The sequence below is a fragment of the Plectropomus leopardus genome, chromosome 7, assembly GCF_008729295.1.
Source record: "Plectropomus leopardus isolate mb chromosome 7, YSFRI_Pleo_2.0, whole genome shotgun sequence".
Classification (NCBI taxonomy): Eukaryota; Metazoa; Chordata; class Actinopteri; order Perciformes; family Serranidae; genus Plectropomus; species Plectropomus leopardus.
In genome coordinates, this window is record NC_056469.1 from 23,456,894 (window position 1) to 23,476,796 (window position 19,903).

The following is a 19,903-nucleotide window of genomic DNA, read 5'->3' on the forward strand; positions in this document are numbered from 1 at the left end:
CCTAACTCAAAGTGTTAATTACATTTTGTGAAATAAAACTGAAAGTGTGATAATTTATCTAATGGTTATTTGTTTATTTGTTAGGATCCCCATTAGCTGTGCCCTAAAGCACAGCTAATCTTCTTGGGGTCCACATTTAAAGACATACATTAAACATGACTGTCCACACATAGAAACGTATTTAAAAAGATAAATTTGACATGACCACAAAGAGCAAACAGAAGACATAATGCGTGGACAATGAACTAATGAAGAGGGCAAAATCTGGACTGTGTCGCTGGACCAGCTGGGAGCCACTGTTGTTTAATACTCCTAAACAATGTTTTTAAGTTGACTCTTATGTATTAATTTTAAATATTGCTTGCTTTTGTTAATGTATAGGTAGGCTGAGCCTGTGTTTTATCGTGTTTCATGTTCTTCACTGCATTTTCTCTCTAACTTGTCCCATATGACATTAAGAATCTATAAGTACCATCCAAGGCCAGCAGCTCTTTGCTCCAGCAGCTCATCCCCCTCCTCTCACATACAGTATGTGCCTGTAAGTGCGCTTAAGACAAGGGAGTTAGTACTGACGTCACGTTAAAAGGTAAATGGGTGAGCTTTATGTGAGCATTATGTGGGTGAGTGGGCAGCAGCACTGCAGACAAAGTGCTTTTCTTTATCACTGCTAAACGTATGACCTCAGAGGTCTCTGCATCATGGCAGCCATGAGTGTGTGTCTGTGTGTTCATTTCATCCATCAGGGATCATGAAGTCCAAGATAGCCTACGTGTTCTTGCTCTTTCAAAATTAAAAAAATATGAAACGTCACATGCAATTGAAGTAAGTGTTTCTTATAAAGCTGATTTTGACAATATAAATGACAGAGGCCGTTGATCTGTCGTGCACTTATTCATGGAATGCTATATATATATATAAAACTCAAAATTCAGTTGCCAGATTAAAATATAAAAAATATGATGGGATATAACTCAGTAAGGCTCTCAAGAATTTTGTTTTGCTTTCAAATATTTTTTCTTCTGTAGATAATCTTTTCTTAATTAATGTTACATCTGCAGACAGATTTAGTCTTCCTTCCTCTGTTGTTTTGGAGAAGTGGCCTCTTTAAATGTGCATGAGGCACCTATTCACATGACACAATCATTCATTTTCATTAATTTATAAACCCCTGGACTCTGATCTCTGAAACTGTCACAGTTTAGAAAAAGGAACTGATCAGCACATGGACGTTTTTGCAAGAAAAAAAAGGGCCTCTTTTCTTTTAAAAAAAATTGGCAACCTTTCAAAAAAAATGCATTTTTCTTAGTTTTTCGGCATTAAAAAATGGCATTTTATTCTTTGAACTTTTGAAGGCATGTTTTGGAAGGCGGGTTCAAACATCACCAAAAATCAGCCCATTTATCACAGACAGACTGTAAAAACAGTAATCGGATTTTCACATTTCCCACAGTCCGACATTATGTATTGTTATACAGGTTAGTGAAACGAAATTCCATGAATCTGTCCAACACTTTTCAGGGTGTGTTTACTTTTCCAGGCCTAGAAATTGCTACTTGCAAATTCCATGACTTTTCCAGATTTTTAATGACCGTAGGAACCCTGGCTGAAAACAAAAAAATGTAAGCCCTATGTGCAAATCATAATCAGTTTAGTGAGGCTCCGTTTAAAAGAATAGTTTGACACTTTGGGAAATACGCTGACTGACTGTCTGGCTCTGAGTTAAAGGAGCAGATTGAAGCTCTCTTACCTGTACGTTGAATATCAGGTTAAAGTTCCAGCTAGCAACCGTTAGCTAAGCATGGCATTAGCATAACACGGCGTTTAGAGTGAAAACGGCGAAACAGCAAACAAAAGCCCGACTCTGTCACATGTCGTCGAAACCCTACGGACACACGCGAAGCTAAATTTTAAATTTGGTTATTCAATACGTACAATATGGAGGCCTAAAAAAGCACAACCGGGTTAGGGCGGGTCACGGTTTGGACAACTTCTTGGTGCTAAATGGTTGCTAGGCAACCAGCGAACACTCCAGGAAGTTACGAGTCGCGAGGAAGGAATTCAAGACCACCTTTGCAAGAAAAGCAAGAAATTAATAAGATGTTAAGAGAAAAATACTGGAAAATAGGTTAAAAAAAGAGAGAAAAAAGTAAATACAAAAACCAAAACAAGAAAATAACCTTAAGAAAGTGCCAAATGTTTATATTTTTCCCTAATCAAAATAACTATTTTCTTTCTTATTCCCCTCTTTCTGCACCATAATTGAGAGAATTGTGAATATAGCTTTCTGTGTATGTTTCACTCATTTTTATTATTTCCACCTTTTACTCTTTTTTTTGCCATTTGTGGGATATTTCTTGCCAAGTTGCTCATTACATTTTTCATGTGTTTTGAAAGAAATCAAGCCATCATCTAAATGCAGCACAAGAAAACTGATGATGGTCCAGGCGTTAAAGGGTTGAACCAGCTAAGAGTAAAAAAGCTATTAAGACATTTAAGTTTTTAAATAAATAATATGATGTAACCTGGCATTATGGAATGTTAATTTAATTATTTTTATTTGTTTGCTTTTTAGTTTTTGTCTTTCCATTTTGTGTATTTATTTAGTTAGTTATTGTTTGTTTTATCCCTCTGTCAAGACAAAAAAAAAAATACCCCTAGAAAGCACAGTTGTAGGAAGTGTTTATTTTTAAATTAACTATTATTTTCAAAAATGTAAATACCAAAGGGCCTCCCATGACTGCCGGCTTGCTGCCGAGGAGACAGAAAGTCAGGGGGTTAATCTTTTTGTTTACTAATCGCTCGGTAATAAAACTCCACTGTCTGATTGTCATTAATAAATATGGATGTATGAAAGAAGAGCAGACATAAACAAACAGAGATATTCATATTGGGTTTCAACCGGTTTTAATTAACCCTGATTACAGCTTAATTACAAGTTTGAAAAAAAAAACACAAAGAAGTGGAGAAATTCAATGTTACATCATGGTATTAACTCTCATCTCTCCATCTGAGTGTTATGTAACTGCTCGGGGAGATGAGGCAAAAGAAGAGAAAGAGGGAGAAGATAGACCTTTACACAGTCAAACAATACACATCTTTTTTCTTCTTTTAAAATGATACAACCCCCTCCCCCTCCCACCCCGCACCCCCCAAAAATGAAAAAATATACAGAAGCAAAAAGAGAAAAAAGTAACATTATAAAATAAAAATTACTATACATGACAAAAAAAGATAAAATCACTCCCCCTCTGTCCCTAAATAAAATCCTCCACTGCTGCCCTTTCCTCTCAGTCCCCAATGTTATTTCTCTGTCAGCATCAAAATTAATATTACACATTTTAGTTATATTACATTTGTAAAAACTAAAGACAAGAAAAAGGTCTCTGGTGCAGGGGATTGATGGTTTGAAACAGGGAATGGAGGTTTTTTTTGGAGGGGGGGTTCCACATTATCCAAAGTGATGTAACACAACATAAAAAGCAACAGCTAACAGAGCCATGGAATAATAATAATGCCAGGTGGAGAGGTAAATAACCCAATGAGAACAATAACAACAACAACAACAACAACAATAATCAATAGCAATATTGACGTCAGAAAAAAAACTGAGAAACCTTTACTCTTTTGATAGAGAAATGTAATGTTTGTGCTGTTTGTCTACCGTTCTTTGAGGCCTGAAACAGGATGTGAAAGAGCCTGCGTTACAATCAATCTTTTAACCCCGCAATTTCATGACTGAGTCAGATCACGCCGCAGTTTGCAGGAAGTCAGACAACGTCTGAAACAGAGCGAGGAAAAGTGAAACAGAAAGAAACAGCAGGTAAGACTGATGCCTCATCTGTTGCTGAGATATGAAAAGTAGTAATAAGGCAGCTGTCAGTTCAAATACAGACACAGGGCTTGGTGGGGTGAGACTGTGTGTGTGTGTGTGTGTGTGTGTGTGTGTGTGTGTGTGTGTGTGTGTGTGTGTGTGTGTGTGTGTGTGTGTGTGTGTGTGTGTGTGTGTGTGTGTGTGTGTGTGTGTGTGTTGTGACATGCTCCAGTCCAGACCACAGGGTCTGATGAGGAAATTCAATCAACTCAGCTACACAGACCGCCTGGAGGCCATCTATCTCACAGCTCGCTGCTATAGATCCGTCTTGTCGCTGGTCAGGCGGGGACAGGACGCCGGTCAACACGGCTCAGTTAGCCAATCAGACGACCCGGCTGCAGGGTGAAAAGCTCCAGGATGTAAAAACGTAATCACAAGTATCATCATTTGTGTTTGTGTGAATGTGCATAGTTTGAGGAGAGGCAGGGTTCCCACACATTTTCCCAGACAAAATTTCCAAACTTTTCAAGGACCAGTAATCAAGATTAGGGATGTCAGGATTTGATCGGGAGGATCGATATCGGCCCGATCGACGCATATTTTAATCAGTTATTTTGAGCATGCACCCCGCCTGATCCCTTGTTAACGTCCGCTGTCACACAGGTATCATAAACGGAGACATGATTTGTGGCAAATATCCAGATTTTTATTATGGTGTTGCGACTTCAAACTGATTTTTTTCATGTTCAATTTAAGCTGCTAAGCTGCTACACTACTTAAGATGGAATTTAATTTTTTGTTGTTTATTTTGAGTGAACTAATTTATCTGTGACTGATGTTCATTTGTTGTGACTGGCAATGTTAAAGTTTGACTTTGAAGTGGAATTGTGAATACATTGCTCATTTATATTTCTACTTACGAACAATTTGGATGCAGACATTTTTTCTTGTATTGCATTGCAGAGCTATTAAACTGTCAAGCAAATACACCAGAATGATTTGCATAATGTTAAAGTAATTGAAGTGTGCACTGTGCAGCTGTATAATCCAGGTAAACACAAATATCGGATCAGGACTCAATATTGGCAGATACTCAATATCAAATGACCCGGATTAGGATCTGGGGCAAAAAAAACTGGATTGAGACGTCCCTAATTGAGATGTGCTTTCTTTTCTTACCAGACTTGCTTGGTGTTTTTCGCTCATTTAAGCTTCAAACTATATTCAAACATAATTTCAATTAGCTGTCGACAGGAAAGGAGAGGTTAACTCAGGAAAAAAAGGATGCTACGCATGTGGTGGTAAACAAAACGAAACACATCGACGTGTATTTGTACTACTGTACTGTCCAAAAGTCTTAGGCCGCCTTAAACTTTGTTATTCTAACAAGATTATAATAATCATACATATTTATTTCTCAGTGGCCCCTTTACTAAAATACAAACAGAAGATACATGTAGACACTGTTAAAAGTGCAAATATTTCAGAATAAAACAACATCAACAGGCTAAAGTTGAAAGTATTTAGTGCACTTGGCATGTCTTGAACTCTCTTGGGCAGATAATATAAGAATTACAATACAAAGCTTCTGGTGTTTTTATACCAGGGTGAATTCAAAACATGTCCAAAGCTCAGTATTGATAGTTTTAGCTCCCTTTTGTTATGGATCCTTGTTTCACACTAAATATTGACTTCAGTCTGAAGAAGCCATTTTGCTCTGACTTTTTTTTGGTGTTTTAATTCACTGTACATGTTTATTGTATTCTTTGTATTTTAATAAAGAGACTTATTACTTATAAAGAGACTCATTACAACAAATAAAACAAATCTATGGTGGCCCGAGTATTTTGCAAAGTACATAAAGTCGACAGCCAGAGAAAATGAATTTGCTGTTTTGGTACATTATGTGGAAGGTTTTCCGCGGAAGATTACTATAACTATTTCATTATACACAAAAAATCCCATGACTTTTTCCAAAAATTTTCAATGATTTTGATTAATTCCATGCCTTTTCCAGGTTTTCCATGACCGTGGGAACCCTGGAGAGGGTTTTGAGAACATGGCAAACTTTTTCAGGCTATCTTACAGCGATGATTAACCCCTTAACCCCCCCCCTCTCCCAATCCAGAGCTGCTGTGTACTATTGAGTATTGTGCTAACTGGCCAAAGAAAAAAGACAGGATTACTATTTTACAACCCATGGGCTAATGCTGAGCGCATCCACCCATCCACCCACCCACACACACACACACACACACACACACACAAAGGGCCTGGAGAGGTGGCCTGGGGCCAGCACAGCTCGGGCTGGGGAGGACCCTACTGTGCTGAGCGAGACTGTGCAGACAGGAAAGAGCAGAGTTCTGCGTGCTGAAAGGGCAAGCTACTGCAAATGAAGTGAACAGCAGACTGAACCGCACATCTGAATCATTAGCAGTCTGTTCCAGTCCGTGTTTTTTTTTTTTCCCTTTCCTCTTGCTGGTCTTGTTCTGGTAGACTGGCCTGTGCTGTTTTTCTCTGGCTCGTTTGTCTATTAAACAAATGTACAAGAAAAAACCCGGACCCCCACCCCTCTTCATTCTGCCCACCCCACCTTTCATACCACGTTACCTCGAGAGCAGCATGACACTCAAAATAATCCACTTACAAAAAATCCTGAATCAATCATATCATTAAAATGCTTCTTTTAAAATCTCACTTTCTTAATAATTTCATTTAGAATATATAAAGATATAGTTTGTATGTGTGTTATCAGAGCTCAGTTTGCACTATTGTACATGCTATAAAAACAAGGCATAGAGAGGCAGTGTGTGTGTGAGTGTGTGTGTGTGTGTGTGTGTGTGTGTGTGTGTGTCTGAGGTCTAAGATGTTCGCTGCTCTCTCAGGCTCTCGCACTCGTGTAGTTAATAGGCCTGGCAGTCTCACACACACACTCTCAGGATCTGAGGATGACGCCACTACAGAGCTGGAGGTTTGAACAGAGAGCGAGAGGGAGCATGTGTCAGAGCGAAAGGCAGTGTGTGTGTGTTTGTGTGTGTTTTTGCTGGTTAAGTTAAACACTATCTATGATTGTTAGAGGAGCTTTAGCTGGTGAACTAGGATTCTGTGCTGCTGGGACTTTCCGAGAAACAATTTTCAGTGTACAAAGCCATGTTAGGAGAGATGAGACGGCTAGTTAACAGTTACTGGAACCCCTTTCCCTCCCCCTGCTGCCTTCCCCTCGTGGTCCCCCTCAGCAGTCCTTTTCCTCTACGCTGAAGTTCTTCATTCTTCTCCTCACATCTCCCTGGGGTTAAAATTATTTCTGTGAGTGGAGTCATGATCTTTCCACAGGTGGTCCGCAAGACAAAGAGGGGCAGGACAGGAGAGAGACAGAGGGAAGGTTATACAAAAGTCAAAAGCTCTGAGAGAACAGTGTGCCAGAGTCAAAGTCTGTGGTTGTAAATGTGTGTTGCGTCGCAGTGAACACTGTTAAGTGTCCATAAGCTTCCAATGTGAGTCTCCTCACTGTTTTTTTTTTTTTTTTTTGCTTGTGTGTGCTTGTGTGTATGAATCCAATAAACATACAGCAATAGGCTTCCCTGAGTGGAGTGGGCCAAGTTTAAGAGTCAGTCAGACAACACCCAACAGCCCCACTCTTCAGTCTTGGAGACACACTTTATATTTTTCCCTCCATGATCTTTCAGCTAAAGTTTGATTACTCGTTGCAGTCCTCTCTCTTCCGTGTCGCTCCAGGGCTGTGGGTTTTTAGATACAGGCACTTATCAAAGTCCCGTCAGTTTAAAGGAAAAGTAGCATCGGGGAGAGCGTGCACATCCTCATCCTAGGTGTGTTGCTGGGCTTATAGGGAGTGTGTGTGTCCCCTGAGGAAAGTGCTGAATGGCTGCTGATCCTACTGATGGGGCCTGAAGGCAGGAGCTGTGCTACTGGGGCAGGGCATCTGGAGCTTCACTGGCCAGGTGGGAGGTGGAGGCAGGCATCCTAACGGAGCCTCACTCTGATTCCAGCCCACTGTTCCTGGGATGGCTGAGTCTGAGTGAGTCCCACCTCCCAAAGGATGTGTCCCAGAAGAGCCCTGATCCAGACAGAGGACTGATGGGGGGTCTGACAGAACGAGTCTTTGAGGTAGGCATGGGTGGTATCACGGTATTACGGTATATCAGGGTATTTAGAAATCCAAATGGTGTAATTTTAAATACAGTCAAAAATACGGACCCTCATCTTTATATTAACGTCATACTGGAGAGGCTGTATTGAGGCTGTTTTGTATGCAGTGCGCTTCACATTCCTAGAGGTTACGCCTGGCCACACTGCAAGCATGAGAAGGGTGTGTTCACGCTGGCAGCATTTGTTGTTGCTGAGCAGCTGCCTACTGTTACAACTACTTTATTTCGACAATTAAGCTGTACAAGCTACAGCATTGTCAACAACACGGTCCTGCACATGTTTCACAGTAAAATGCCTTGTGTCTGAAGGGATTCTGTCAAAAGAGACGCTGTCGGGGGCGCTTTTATTTTGAAACGTAAACAGGAAAGGTTGATTCAAACAGACTGAATTGAATTTCCTCATGTCCGTGACAGATAAAGACACAAAACTGTAGTAAAAGGTGGTGTGGAGTCATTATAATTATCAAAGGCCATTTTCACTGCCTGTATTTGCTGAAAACCATGCACGTCATGCCAAAAAAATCATCAAGACTCCATTTCTCTTGATGACAAGTGCTGCTCACGCTGTCAGTGAAGCTGCTCTAACCTGGTAACATGGGCGCTGAAAAAAAACAAAAACAAAACAATAACAACAGGTTCTGCGATGTGGAAGTTCTTTTTGGGGTTAAAAGAGAAAAACGTGAATTTAAAAGATGTTTTGTGTGTGTACTGTGTATAGAGTGGACTGAAAATGGCAAGATAGCCTAAATAACATCGCAAACTCGTCAGTTGGTGGTGCCAAGGGGTCGTGGGGCGTGTTAGCGCCACACACCGATACCTTCATATACCGTAAACCCTGGTGACATTCCAGGAAGGTATGAACAAGTAGATACCACCCAAGCCTACTTTGAGGTGTTGGTTTTCTATGCGTGTATGTTGGACTGTGCTCTCAGTTCACTGGAGGTTTCAGGAATCTAGTTTGTCAGTGTGGGGAGGGATTACAGAGGGGCCATTTACATACTCCTGTGCCACCTCCAGTGCTACCAGAGCAGTAGTGTTTGGGCTGAGTCTCTCATCAGCAGTCTTTGTTCTCCAGAGACAGCTGTGCAGTGGCACGATGCAGCTCAGCGCTCACCCTCCGCTGTGAGGCCAACGGCGTGGCTAAAGAGCCCTCGTACGTCAACGGGGGAGGACTGTCCCCTTCTCCGCTCCCTGTCCCATCCTCCTCCATCTCCATCCGTCCATTACTTTGCCTCTCTCTTTCCCGCTCCTCCTCTGGTCGTACTTTCTTGTCGTCAGACTCCTCCTGCGAGGCCTCCATGCGCTGGTCTTCGCTCCAGCGCCTCTTGAAGCGCAGCTTGAGAGGGATGCACTTTGTCTGGGGAGCTCCTGCTGAACCCGTCTGAGGTGGGGGGGTGTTGCCGTCCCCTGGTTCGGTCGGTTCGCTCTTAAGGGTGGGCAGCAGGCGATGCGCATTGGAGTGTGTGTGCTGCGAGGTGAAGAAGGGCATCAGGCCAGGTGGAGGCGGAGCAGGGGCTTTGAAGACGTCCTCGTCCAGGTCCTCATCAGGATGGGGTTGATGTTGGGGCGCGGCTGTGCCATTGGCCAGGTGGTGGTGGTGGTGGTGGTGGTGGTGGTGGTGGTCAGGCGCTCTGTGGCGTGTGGAGAAGAGCTCAAACTCGTCGTCTCTCTCATCTGGGTCCTCATCACTGATGTCAGTCACCTCAACCTCTTCCTCTGACTCGATGTCAGAGATGGGCTCCACCTGGACAGACGGAAACATGAGAGCAGAGACAATAATGTACACATGCAGGAAAACATTAGATGGAGGAACTCTGTGACCACAAATTATAACATTTTAATCCAGCATTGTTTTAAGAAACAGTGAACACCATTCAAGCCAATTTTTTAAAAATGAAATTGGCTAAATTCAAAATTTTGTTTTAATAAAAACAAATCTTCTTGAATCCTCTGAAACCTGAGTAAAATGTAAAGGTAGGTAAAATCGGTAAAAATGTCCCTTAAACAATATTCATAATTATATTAAAAATGAAATAATAATAATAATTATTATTATTATTTCATTTTTTGCTTTTGCTTTTCATTTACTTTCATTTATGCAAAATTTTCTTTGACGGTTTTACTTAATTTGTGCTCATTTCTAGTAGCTCATTGCCTTCTTCCCATGTTTCTGAAAAAGATCAAGCCATTTTGCTCATGTTTCAAAGGGTTAAGACATTGTTAAGCAGTGTTGTAATCTTGTGGTGATTCATGTCACACATTTCCCTGCACAGATCATAATGCGTAATGTTTTGGTCCATGTATCTCACCTTTATCTTGGGAAGTCCTGCACTGTTGAGGGACTGCGTTGAGGAGGATGCAGAGATGAGACCTGAGCCGCTGGCTGAGCTAAGGTCACTGCCGAACGACAGCGAGGAGCCCAGGCCAGATGTCGACGACATGGACCCAGATCCTGAGGACAGTGAGCTCTGCCTGGGTTTACTCTGGCTTTGACTCTCCCTCTGCTTCCTCCCCAGTGGTGGCGGCTGCAGCTTGAACTTGAAGGGAGACATGTGCGGAGGCTCCTCGCCCAGGTGAAGCGGGTGGTGCATGGGATGAGGATGAGTGTGAGGGTGGGCAGAATGAGGAGGATGCGGGTGGTGGTGGGCGGAGTGAGCCAGAGGTGGATGGTGGTGCCGTTCTCCTCCTCTCTCTCCTCCCCCTGCCGTCGCTGCTCTCTCGGCTCTCTCAGCTGCTCCTCTCTCTCCGGTCAGACCCGCCTTGTCTGCCGCAGGCCGGTGTGGCTGCGGGATGACGATGTTGGGGTACTGAAGGAAAGCTCTGGGGCTGAGGCCATAGTTGTACACCGACTGGGTGTGAGCTTGTAGGTAGCGCTTCATGTCCTCTGGGTTGAAGGAGAAGTGGGAGCCTAACATGGGTGACAAAGTTGGTGAGGGGGTGTAGGGGAGGTGAGATGTTGGGGTCATGGAGAGTGCTGGAGACAGGGGAGGTGCTAGGAGGCCAGCTCCTCCCGGCCCTGGCAGAGGGGACACTGGGAAGGGCGACAGGGATTCTGGGTGGATCCTGTGCCCTGTGTGGCCTCGGGAGCCTGGGTGCCCGGCAGGGTTACCTGGTCCTCCATACATACGGAACAGGGTTTCATGAGACAGACGGGGATGGATGATACTCCGGTAACCTCCTCCACCACCACCAGGTCCTCCTCCACTCACACCCCGTTCTCCTCTCTCTTCCCCTGCCCCTGTGTTGCCCTCCTCAATCTCAGAATTGACCGACGTGCCGTCGCTGCAATCGCTCACGGATCCCCGTGCCATTCGGCGGGCCACAGAGCTGAACATGCCACCGGGGCTGCGCAGGTCCTCGTTGGGGGAGAGGACTTCAGAGGGAGTCGAAGGAGGAAAGCGGAAGTGAGTCCCCGCACCGGTCGGCACAGGGGGCGCACTCTGAGGAACACTGCTTCCTGGAGACGTAAAGGGAGGGAGAGAAAAAAAGAAAGGGAGAATACTAAGAAATAATATATACTGTTTTCCTGTGTAATCCTATGTAATCATGCTATCCTATTGTGGGATTAGGAGATATCTGAACTTGCACAGGCATGCACACACACAGCGCTAGACTCTCCAGGCTTACCAGTGGAGCCCATGTCGATGAAGGGATAGTTGACCAAAACGAGTTTATTGAAGTTGAACTTATAGGTGAACCTCTTGCCTTTGGTTTTATGGAGGATCCTCTTGTTGTAGTAGTATCTGAAAGAGAGAATAAAGCAAAATGTTCACCTGGTCCCCCTCTACAGAATTCACTCTCACTCTATCTTTTTCATACATGCTGTAGCAAATCTCTTCCCTCTGACTTAACTACCCTTTACACTTTCAATATCTGGACTGAGAATAGGGGATGTGTTAATAACTCAGGATATTTTGACTGGAATTAGTACCTTTTTTAGGTGGCAATGTAAAGTAGTAGTAAACCTTTTTAAACTTGCTAAAAGAAAATACACACGTTTAACATGCAGTATTTGAATATGTGTGGATATTTACATTGTTTTATATGTATGCATGCTTCACAAGCGTGTTTCTGTGTATACATACGCATGCATATATATGTGCATATGCAGTACAATTTTGTACTAGTACAATATTTTGTTTTTCAAATTGTGAAAAGAAATCAATGGCCTTTTGTTTTCATGTTCTGTTTTTTTAAATTTTATTTTTATATATATTTTTATTTTTCGACTAGTGTCACTGTTGTTAGAATGATTATACATTTTTGCATTCTATTTTTTAAAATTAATTAATCATTTAATTAAATTAATTAATTACCTATTTATTTATTTGTTCCCCAATTTATTTACTTTTTCTGGGTCCTTGGAGGGTGGGGTATGCATGTTTAAATATTTTTATTTATTGTATATTGACTGAAAAACCTATAATTACAGTTTTCAAAAAAAGCAAAATATTAAGAAAAGACTGTGCACACATATGCCTGATGCATGCAGACAAATGTAAAGACACACACCGGGGTTAAGTACAGCAATGTTAATGAAGCCTGTAGCACCAGAAATGTGAATACTAATCCTTGGCCTATTAACAGCACCAAAACATTTAATTTAAAATGTACACCTCATTTGGGAATATCATTTTGTTCCAGAAGTCATTGACACAATGACAGATGTGCCTGCACCCTCAAGCACACACTTTAATAAGCTCAAGTCTTTCATGTCTCCCCCTCCCTTCTAATGATAGATATTACAGAGTGTTGTATGACATTTGCACAAAGCAGACCCAGTATGCGGAGGGGGGGCATGAGGAAGAGGACGAAGAGAGGAGAGAGAACAGACAGATGAGAGGTGGTGGATGGACTGAGCTGTGGAGCAGAAGGGATGCTGTGTGGAGGGATAAACGAACAATTTGAAGAAAAGAAGTCAATGGATGATGTTAAATTTTGATTGTAAATGGGTTGTAAGCAGGGATGCATGATAATATTGACACATTGGTTTGCAACAGTATAAGAATTTTACAGTGTGATAACTGATTCAGAAAGTATTACACTTTCACTGTATTACAGATTTAATAAAATTTTAGTTAGAATGACCCCTAGAAGAATGAACACCGAAAGGCTAGATTTGGTTGAACTAGTGTTTTATCTCTATAATTAGGACTTAAAACCATTTTTTGAATGGAAGAATGTGTAAAAAGTCTCCCTTTTGGAAATAACTAAAATAAAGATGAGAATTTCATTTTTTCCCCAATCAGTAGACAAGCAAATGTACACAGTACGATATTCGTCAATGACGTGCCACTTGGGTTGACATAGTCATGGTCATGGTCATGGTCATGGTCATGGTCATTGTCATTGTAATTGGCAGTTATTGGCTTTAAAATTAAATATCAGAATAAGCCAACATGTTGGCTTTATGATACAACAAACGTATTTTTTTCATTGACAAAGTGAACAGGCACAAAACATCAACCCTAAGTTGAAGTATTTTCGCAATTAATTAATATTATTCAGTGAAAAGCATTGTATGTCATGTCTTCATCTGCTTGTGGGCCATCGAGATAAGAGTATGCATAATATGATGTTAATTCCACAACAGAAGAGACTTACTGAAAAACAAAATTGAAAAAAACGGTGCACATATCGATATCGGTATTAGTAATAGACCACATAAGTTGTTATATACTTTCAATATCACATATTGGCAGCTTGACAGTTTTAACAGTCTCTGTCATTCATTTTGCTAGATGGACCCATCTCTTTATGTAACAGGGAAGCAAAGCCACCAATAATTCACCCCATCTTTATCTGTTTATGTAATGGCCATTCTCTGTTTTTTTTCATGCTTTCTCTCTCCCATGGCTCCTGCCTACAGTACAAGGCTCCATTTTTATTAACCTTTGTCCAGCTACAGCTCTTTATGTAACATCTCTCTGCTTTCTTCCCCAGATCCACATCCACTTTATGTAACCTCTAGATCCCTGGCTGCCAACCCTCACACACACTGAGGGAGACAGAGCGAAGGAAAGAGGAAGAGATAAAGAGCAAGAAGAGGAACAAAGACGGTGTGTTTGTCTGTGAGGGAGATAACAAGCTCGTGTGGCGTGCTGCTCACCAAAACTACCACCTATCCTTTCCAACGGTGCCCCTGGCTATTGAACACAAGATTCATCCAGACTGCGCATTTGCTCATCATGTCTGCATACCTACCTACCTGCTTTTATAACGCTCGGCTCTGCTTTCCCTTCCTGCAGCCATGTGTCTGCTGGCACAAGTTAAGTGAAGTGTGCTGACAAAGAAAGGGGCTTCAGGGTATGCAGGTAATGCAGAGTTAATCAGAGCCCATTGACTATCATTATACTGAGTAGTAGTTATCCAGACGGCTGTGTGTGTGTGTGTGTGTGTGTGTGTGTGTGTGTGTGTGTGTGTGTGTGTGAGAGTATCTGTGTGTTTGGCGGTGGGGAGGTGTTGTCCTTCACCCCCTCTTATTATGCTTATTACACAGACTGGTTGGGACATTTTTGCTCTGGGAACAGGCTGTTGCTCTTTTTCACTTGTTCACTTCAACCCTCCTCCTCTTCTTTTCTTTATCCTACTGATACCTCTCTCTCTTTCTGTCATCAATCCACCTCCCCCTCTTTATCCCGACTCTCTCCCTGCGCTACACTCATCCCCTGAGGCAACGAGGGAGAGAGAGGGAGAGACAGAGAGAGACAGGACAGGCCTGCACTGTTGAAAACATTGTTTACGCCAGGCACAAAGCAGCATGTAATTTCTGCTCTAAGGGAGACACTCACAAGGGCCGGGAAGGAGGGGAGAGAGGCAGTTGGGAGCGAGGGGACGGACGGAGACAGGCAGGAAGTCAAGCAGAATTAAAACCACAACAGGATTGTGATTGAATTAGCTGATGATAGAAAAGTCAACAAGCTGTGCTAGGGCTCACATATGGGTCTCAAATGGGTCTATAAATAATATGGACTGCAAGGGTTGAAAAGAAACAAGTCTTCTGACTCACCACACTTGCTGAAAAATGATATAAACTTGCAAGTTTAACATGAAACCCTGAATAACATGCAAGTTGGCAAACACTGTGTAAATACGCAACCTGCAATGTCTTCTTACCATCTGCTTAAAGGGACAGTTGACCCCAAAATAAAAAAATCCATATTTTTCCTCTTACCTGTAGTGCTATTGATTAATCTAGATTGTTTTGGTGTGAGTTTCTGAATGTTATATATGGGCCGTAGAGATGTCTGTCTTCTCTTTATAATAATGGAACTAGATGGCACTCAGCTTGTGGTGCTCAAAGTGCCAAACAGTACATTTAAAAAACTCAACAGCAATGTCTCTTTCCAGAAATCATGACTAGGTTACTCAAGATAATCCACAGACCTCATTTTGAGCAGTTTTGTGTAGGAACTATTTTCTTTCTACAGAACTACAGCCGCCGACCACATCACTTTGCAGAAGGAGGCGTGCATATACTGCTAGCTCACCTAGCACCACTGACCTAACTAACATTACAGCTTAGCCAAGTAAGATGCCATTCTGTTTACATCTTAGGCTGTCATAAGCATGAGCCTCTTGTGCTTGTGTAGATGCACGCTTCCTTCTGTGCAGTGATATGGTGGCCGGGTGTAGTCTGGGTGTAGAAAGACAATAGTTCCTACAAGAAATTGCAACGAGGTCTGTGGATTAGCTTGAATAAGCGGGTCATGATATCTGGCGAGAGTTTTTCAAATGTGCTATCTAGTTCCATTATACTGAAAGCAATTAACAAGCACAATTCTTAAGTGCACTGTTTTTGTGGCTCTATTTGACTTTTAATGATTGTAAATGACCATGATCACTCCTTTTATCGACATTTCTATATTTATATTCTCTCTCGCTCTCTCTGTCTATATTATATATATATTATATATTATATATATATATATATATAAATGCAATCTTGAGGACAGGGAAATTTGAAAAGAGGGATGCATGAGACTTAAATAATGATCTCCTCTTCCACAGACATTTATCGCTACACCTCCTGTCTTACCACACTGCATCACTTTGTTGTCAATCACCACCAACCTCCAGGCAAATTCTCTCTTATTTGCATAAAGTCAAACATGTTCAACTTTCGACCTCTCTTTATAACGTTTATAACGGCACTCATCAGCACAGCTTCCAAAATTACAATACAGTTGAATCAACTCTTCTTTAAAACAAAAACTAAACATTATAACCTTCATGACCATCAGACTTATTGTGAGCCGTGGTATTAGAATGTGTTCATATTAGATAGGTAGACCGGAGTGTATAATTGGCATAAATATGGACGCACCCCCAAAGGCCAATGTCACTATGCTGACACATCTGTCTGACGCTGGCTCACAACAGTTGGATAGTAGGGAGTGCGGCCAACTAAAAATGTTCTGTGCGCTTGGCTGCACACACACATGCAGCTAATACAAAGAATGCTGAGACGCATAGTTGGAAGCAGACAACAACTTTGCGTAATCCTAGCCACGGTAACTGAAGCAGTGTTTAGAGCACATGGTCACCCGCTCCTCCCTCCCCATGCCCCCCCCCCCCCACCCCACCCCCCCCCCACCCGCCGTCATACAGGCAGACAGTCTTTGAAGAGCATTTGAACTCACTTCAAAAGAGAAGAAAGAGATTCTTTGAGTGCCTGTGTTTAGCTGCCCACCGCACTCGCCTTACACACACACATACACACACAACTCCCATATCCTGACTCTATAACTGCCATTTCATTCAGGCATACTCAAACACATGGCTGCATGTGTGCCCCCACACACCCCCAGAACACATCATCCAGAAGATGCAGCTTTATCCCGCTCCCTGTTTAACCAAAAGAGTAGATTGAACAATCAATGCATGTATGGATTTAGGCAAAGCTTTCAGGGAAACAGAGGGAAGGCTTTCTATCAGCTCAGTTGTTACTGTGTGTGATTCTAGGCCAGGGATTAAGGCTGCGATTACACAGACCTACTGTGGTCCAAAACATTATGATCAAAGCAGAGACACACACACCAGAGTGCAGGAACTCAACGGCAATATATGAAAATAAGATATTTTAAAGAAGCCCTTTAACAAGGCTTGACATCATTTAAAATCACTGTATTGGTATTTACCATTGTGTCATTTGAGATTATTTTTTTTTATTTTGGTGTTGCTACCAGGGTTGTCCTGATCAAGTTTTTTTGGGCCCAGATCCTGTTTAAAGTCATTTGATATTGAGTATCCGCCAATAATGAGTCCCGATCCGATACTTGTATTTACATGGATAACACTGCTGCTTACTTTAAAGTTATTAAAATCAATTCAGTGTATATGCTTGACAGTTTAATAGCTCTGCAATGCAAAACAAGAAAAAAGGTCGGCATCCAAACAACATTGAGGTCCGGGAGCTCTTAACCCTTGTGATCAACCGCCATATAACAGAGATGGTAAATGATTTTTATTGTCATGTTATGCCATTGTTATTGTTTATAAAGCGCTGCCTTTACATATTTTATATATCACACTAGAAGCAACACTGTTGTGTTACATGTCACACCTATCTGTTTCAAGATAGCACAGCACAGGAGCAGCACAATGCCGCTGTCGTTTGGTTCTGTGTAATAATGCAAAGGCAGCATGACGAGGGGACTTTTAGTGGCCCTGTAGAGCTCTCTGTGTAAAAAGATCTAAAAAGAGTGTTAAACAAAAAAAAGGACATGCAGTGGACATAGACTTAGATGCAGTACTCAAAAATTATTGAGGTTGGATACCTAATTTTTTGTATTACCCTATAATATGATATCCGTACAAGCTCACCAATCTATATCAGTATCACTCTCTACACACACACACACACACACACACACACACACACACACACACACACACGAATGTCAACCCTAAAAACAAAGTGAATCAGACCGCTTGTGTGTGCGTGGACAGACTGTGCCTTGCCCATTGTTGGGCTGTAAATAGGCGCTGACTGTGACAGGAAGTTGGGATTACAATACTCCCCATGAGCCTCGTGTTTATTTTCTGCCTCTTTCGTCAGCATTGGCCGTTACACACACATCCCAGCCAGATCCTTCTCCACAACACATGCAAACACACACACCAGCTGCTCACGCTCAGGTGTGTGAGCACAAGTTGCACACGTGAGAGTGCTTTGTGCAGAAGCCAGGTTTGACGAGTGTTTACTGTCTCAAAAAAGGAAATGTGTTTGTGCAGGGATGTGGGTGTATATATATTTAAATATGTGTGAAGAGGGCGATCTGGTCAGGGTCCGATTAGGACCATCACATGCTCTGTGGGTGTGAATATGTACTCGAGCACACTCTGGTGTGTGTGTGTGTGTGTGTATGTGTGTGTATTCCACCCCGCACAGAAAATAAAGGCCTCATTCAGTCAGGGACAATGACATACACACAACGCTCATGTGAACCAAACACATACATGCTGCAGATAGAGACAATGGAAAGACAATGCATGCAAGCATACGTTGAACACAAAGTCGTACAGTGGTACTGTCCCTGGGTGCTCCCTCTGCACTTTCTCTCTGGCCCTGGGTGTTTCCACACAATGCGCTGATGTAGAGAGAGGCCTTCTGACCTATAAACAGGCCCAGCCAGCTACGTGAGTAACACTGTGTGCATAGGCAGCAGTATTTCCTGCAGGATGTGTTGTAGATGTGGTCACTGGGGTTATGTCTATATGCACAGCAGAGCCAGTTTTAGAGTAGCAGGTTAAGAATGGACACTGTATTTTAGGGCTTTTCTTGGAGGACAGGAGCTTTGGCAGGGATTCCCACACATTCATTTTTTTCTTTTTTTTTCTGATAACGGTGCCAAAATGATACTTTTAAAATGTGATGGAGCTATTTGTTGGAAGTATTTAGTTAACTATTAAACATGAGTACTGTTGTTTTATTATTATAGATATTTGCCTTATTTAGATTAGATTTTGATCATGTTTTCTTCAGATCATGGTTTTCTACCAGAGCAAGAGAGGCAGAAGGAGCTATGATTCCTTTGTTCCTTTGTTTGCTGGCTTGTTTTTGGCTAAATAAATCAAAAGAACCACAACAGTTTTGAATGGACATTAGACTACTTTTGCCTGTGTACATCACATGCTGTAGCCTCACTGTCAATGAACCGGCACACAGCGGCAGACACACACACTCTCTCTGTCTCTCTTGACCACAAACTTATGGCACAATCAATCTGGCACCAAAATGAGGCACCGAAATTTGCATCATGATTTGGTCCACTAGGCACTGCTGGTATAGGAACCATATCGTGCAGTTATTCATTGCGCCACAATCTTGAAATGCATATTGTTGTAACCTAAAGGCGCTGTCAAAGTTTGAAAAAGTCTGTGAAACTTTACCATTGACTGTGCTGGGACTAAAAGTTTGCAGTCACTCACTCTGCACTCTGATTCTCCTCTAATCCATCAGATCACCTTTGATCGGATCAACTGATCAGTTATCCACACTGCGACTTAAACTGCCACTGAGGGGATAAAAATAACTTGTGATGAGTTCCACCTGTGCTAGTTCAAAAACATCCAAATTTAGAGATAGGGCACAAAATGATTTTTTTTTAAAAAAGGACAAATGCACACAAGAAAAAAAAGGAAAGTTTGCTGATGCCTGCACAGGAATACTGTGTAACGTTCGTTCTATTTAAGTGTTTTCTGTGGTGGCAATTTTCCAGCTGTGGTGGCCCATCACAGTTCAATGAATGTTGGACATGAAGCAAACACTACAAACGTGTGCAAGCAAGCATTCATTGGCAAGAGTCTGTGTACAATGGTGCATTTGTGTATGTGAATGTGCACATGTGCTGTGTTGTTAATCTTTGCCAGCTGTGCATGGCAGTCCCCCTGACCTCTGACCACTGTGCTGAAGCGAATGTGG

At 42.1% G+C, this 19,903-nt stretch overlaps 1 protein-coding gene across 1 annotated transcript in view; it reads right to left on the minus strand.

Annotated features, from left to right (window-relative positions):
* Positions 1 to 8,450: 8,450 nt before the first annotated feature.
* erfl3 (Ets2 repressor factor like 3) overlaps positions 8,451 to 19,903 on the minus strand; it is a 63,348-nt gene continuing 51,895 nt past the window's right edge. Inside the window, exons 3-5 of the mRNA XM_042489325.1 lie at positions 11,605 to 11,720; positions 10,287 to 11,434; positions 8,451 to 9,721 (exon numbers count right to left, since the gene is read on the minus strand). Of these exons, the coding sequence (XP_042345259.1) occupies positions 9,032 to 9,721; positions 10,287 to 11,434; positions 11,605 to 11,720 (1,954 nt within the window). The 3' untranslated portion in view covers positions 8,451 to 9,031. The remainder of the gene's footprint in view (positions 9,722 to 10,286; positions 11,435 to 11,604; positions 11,721 to 19,903) is intronic.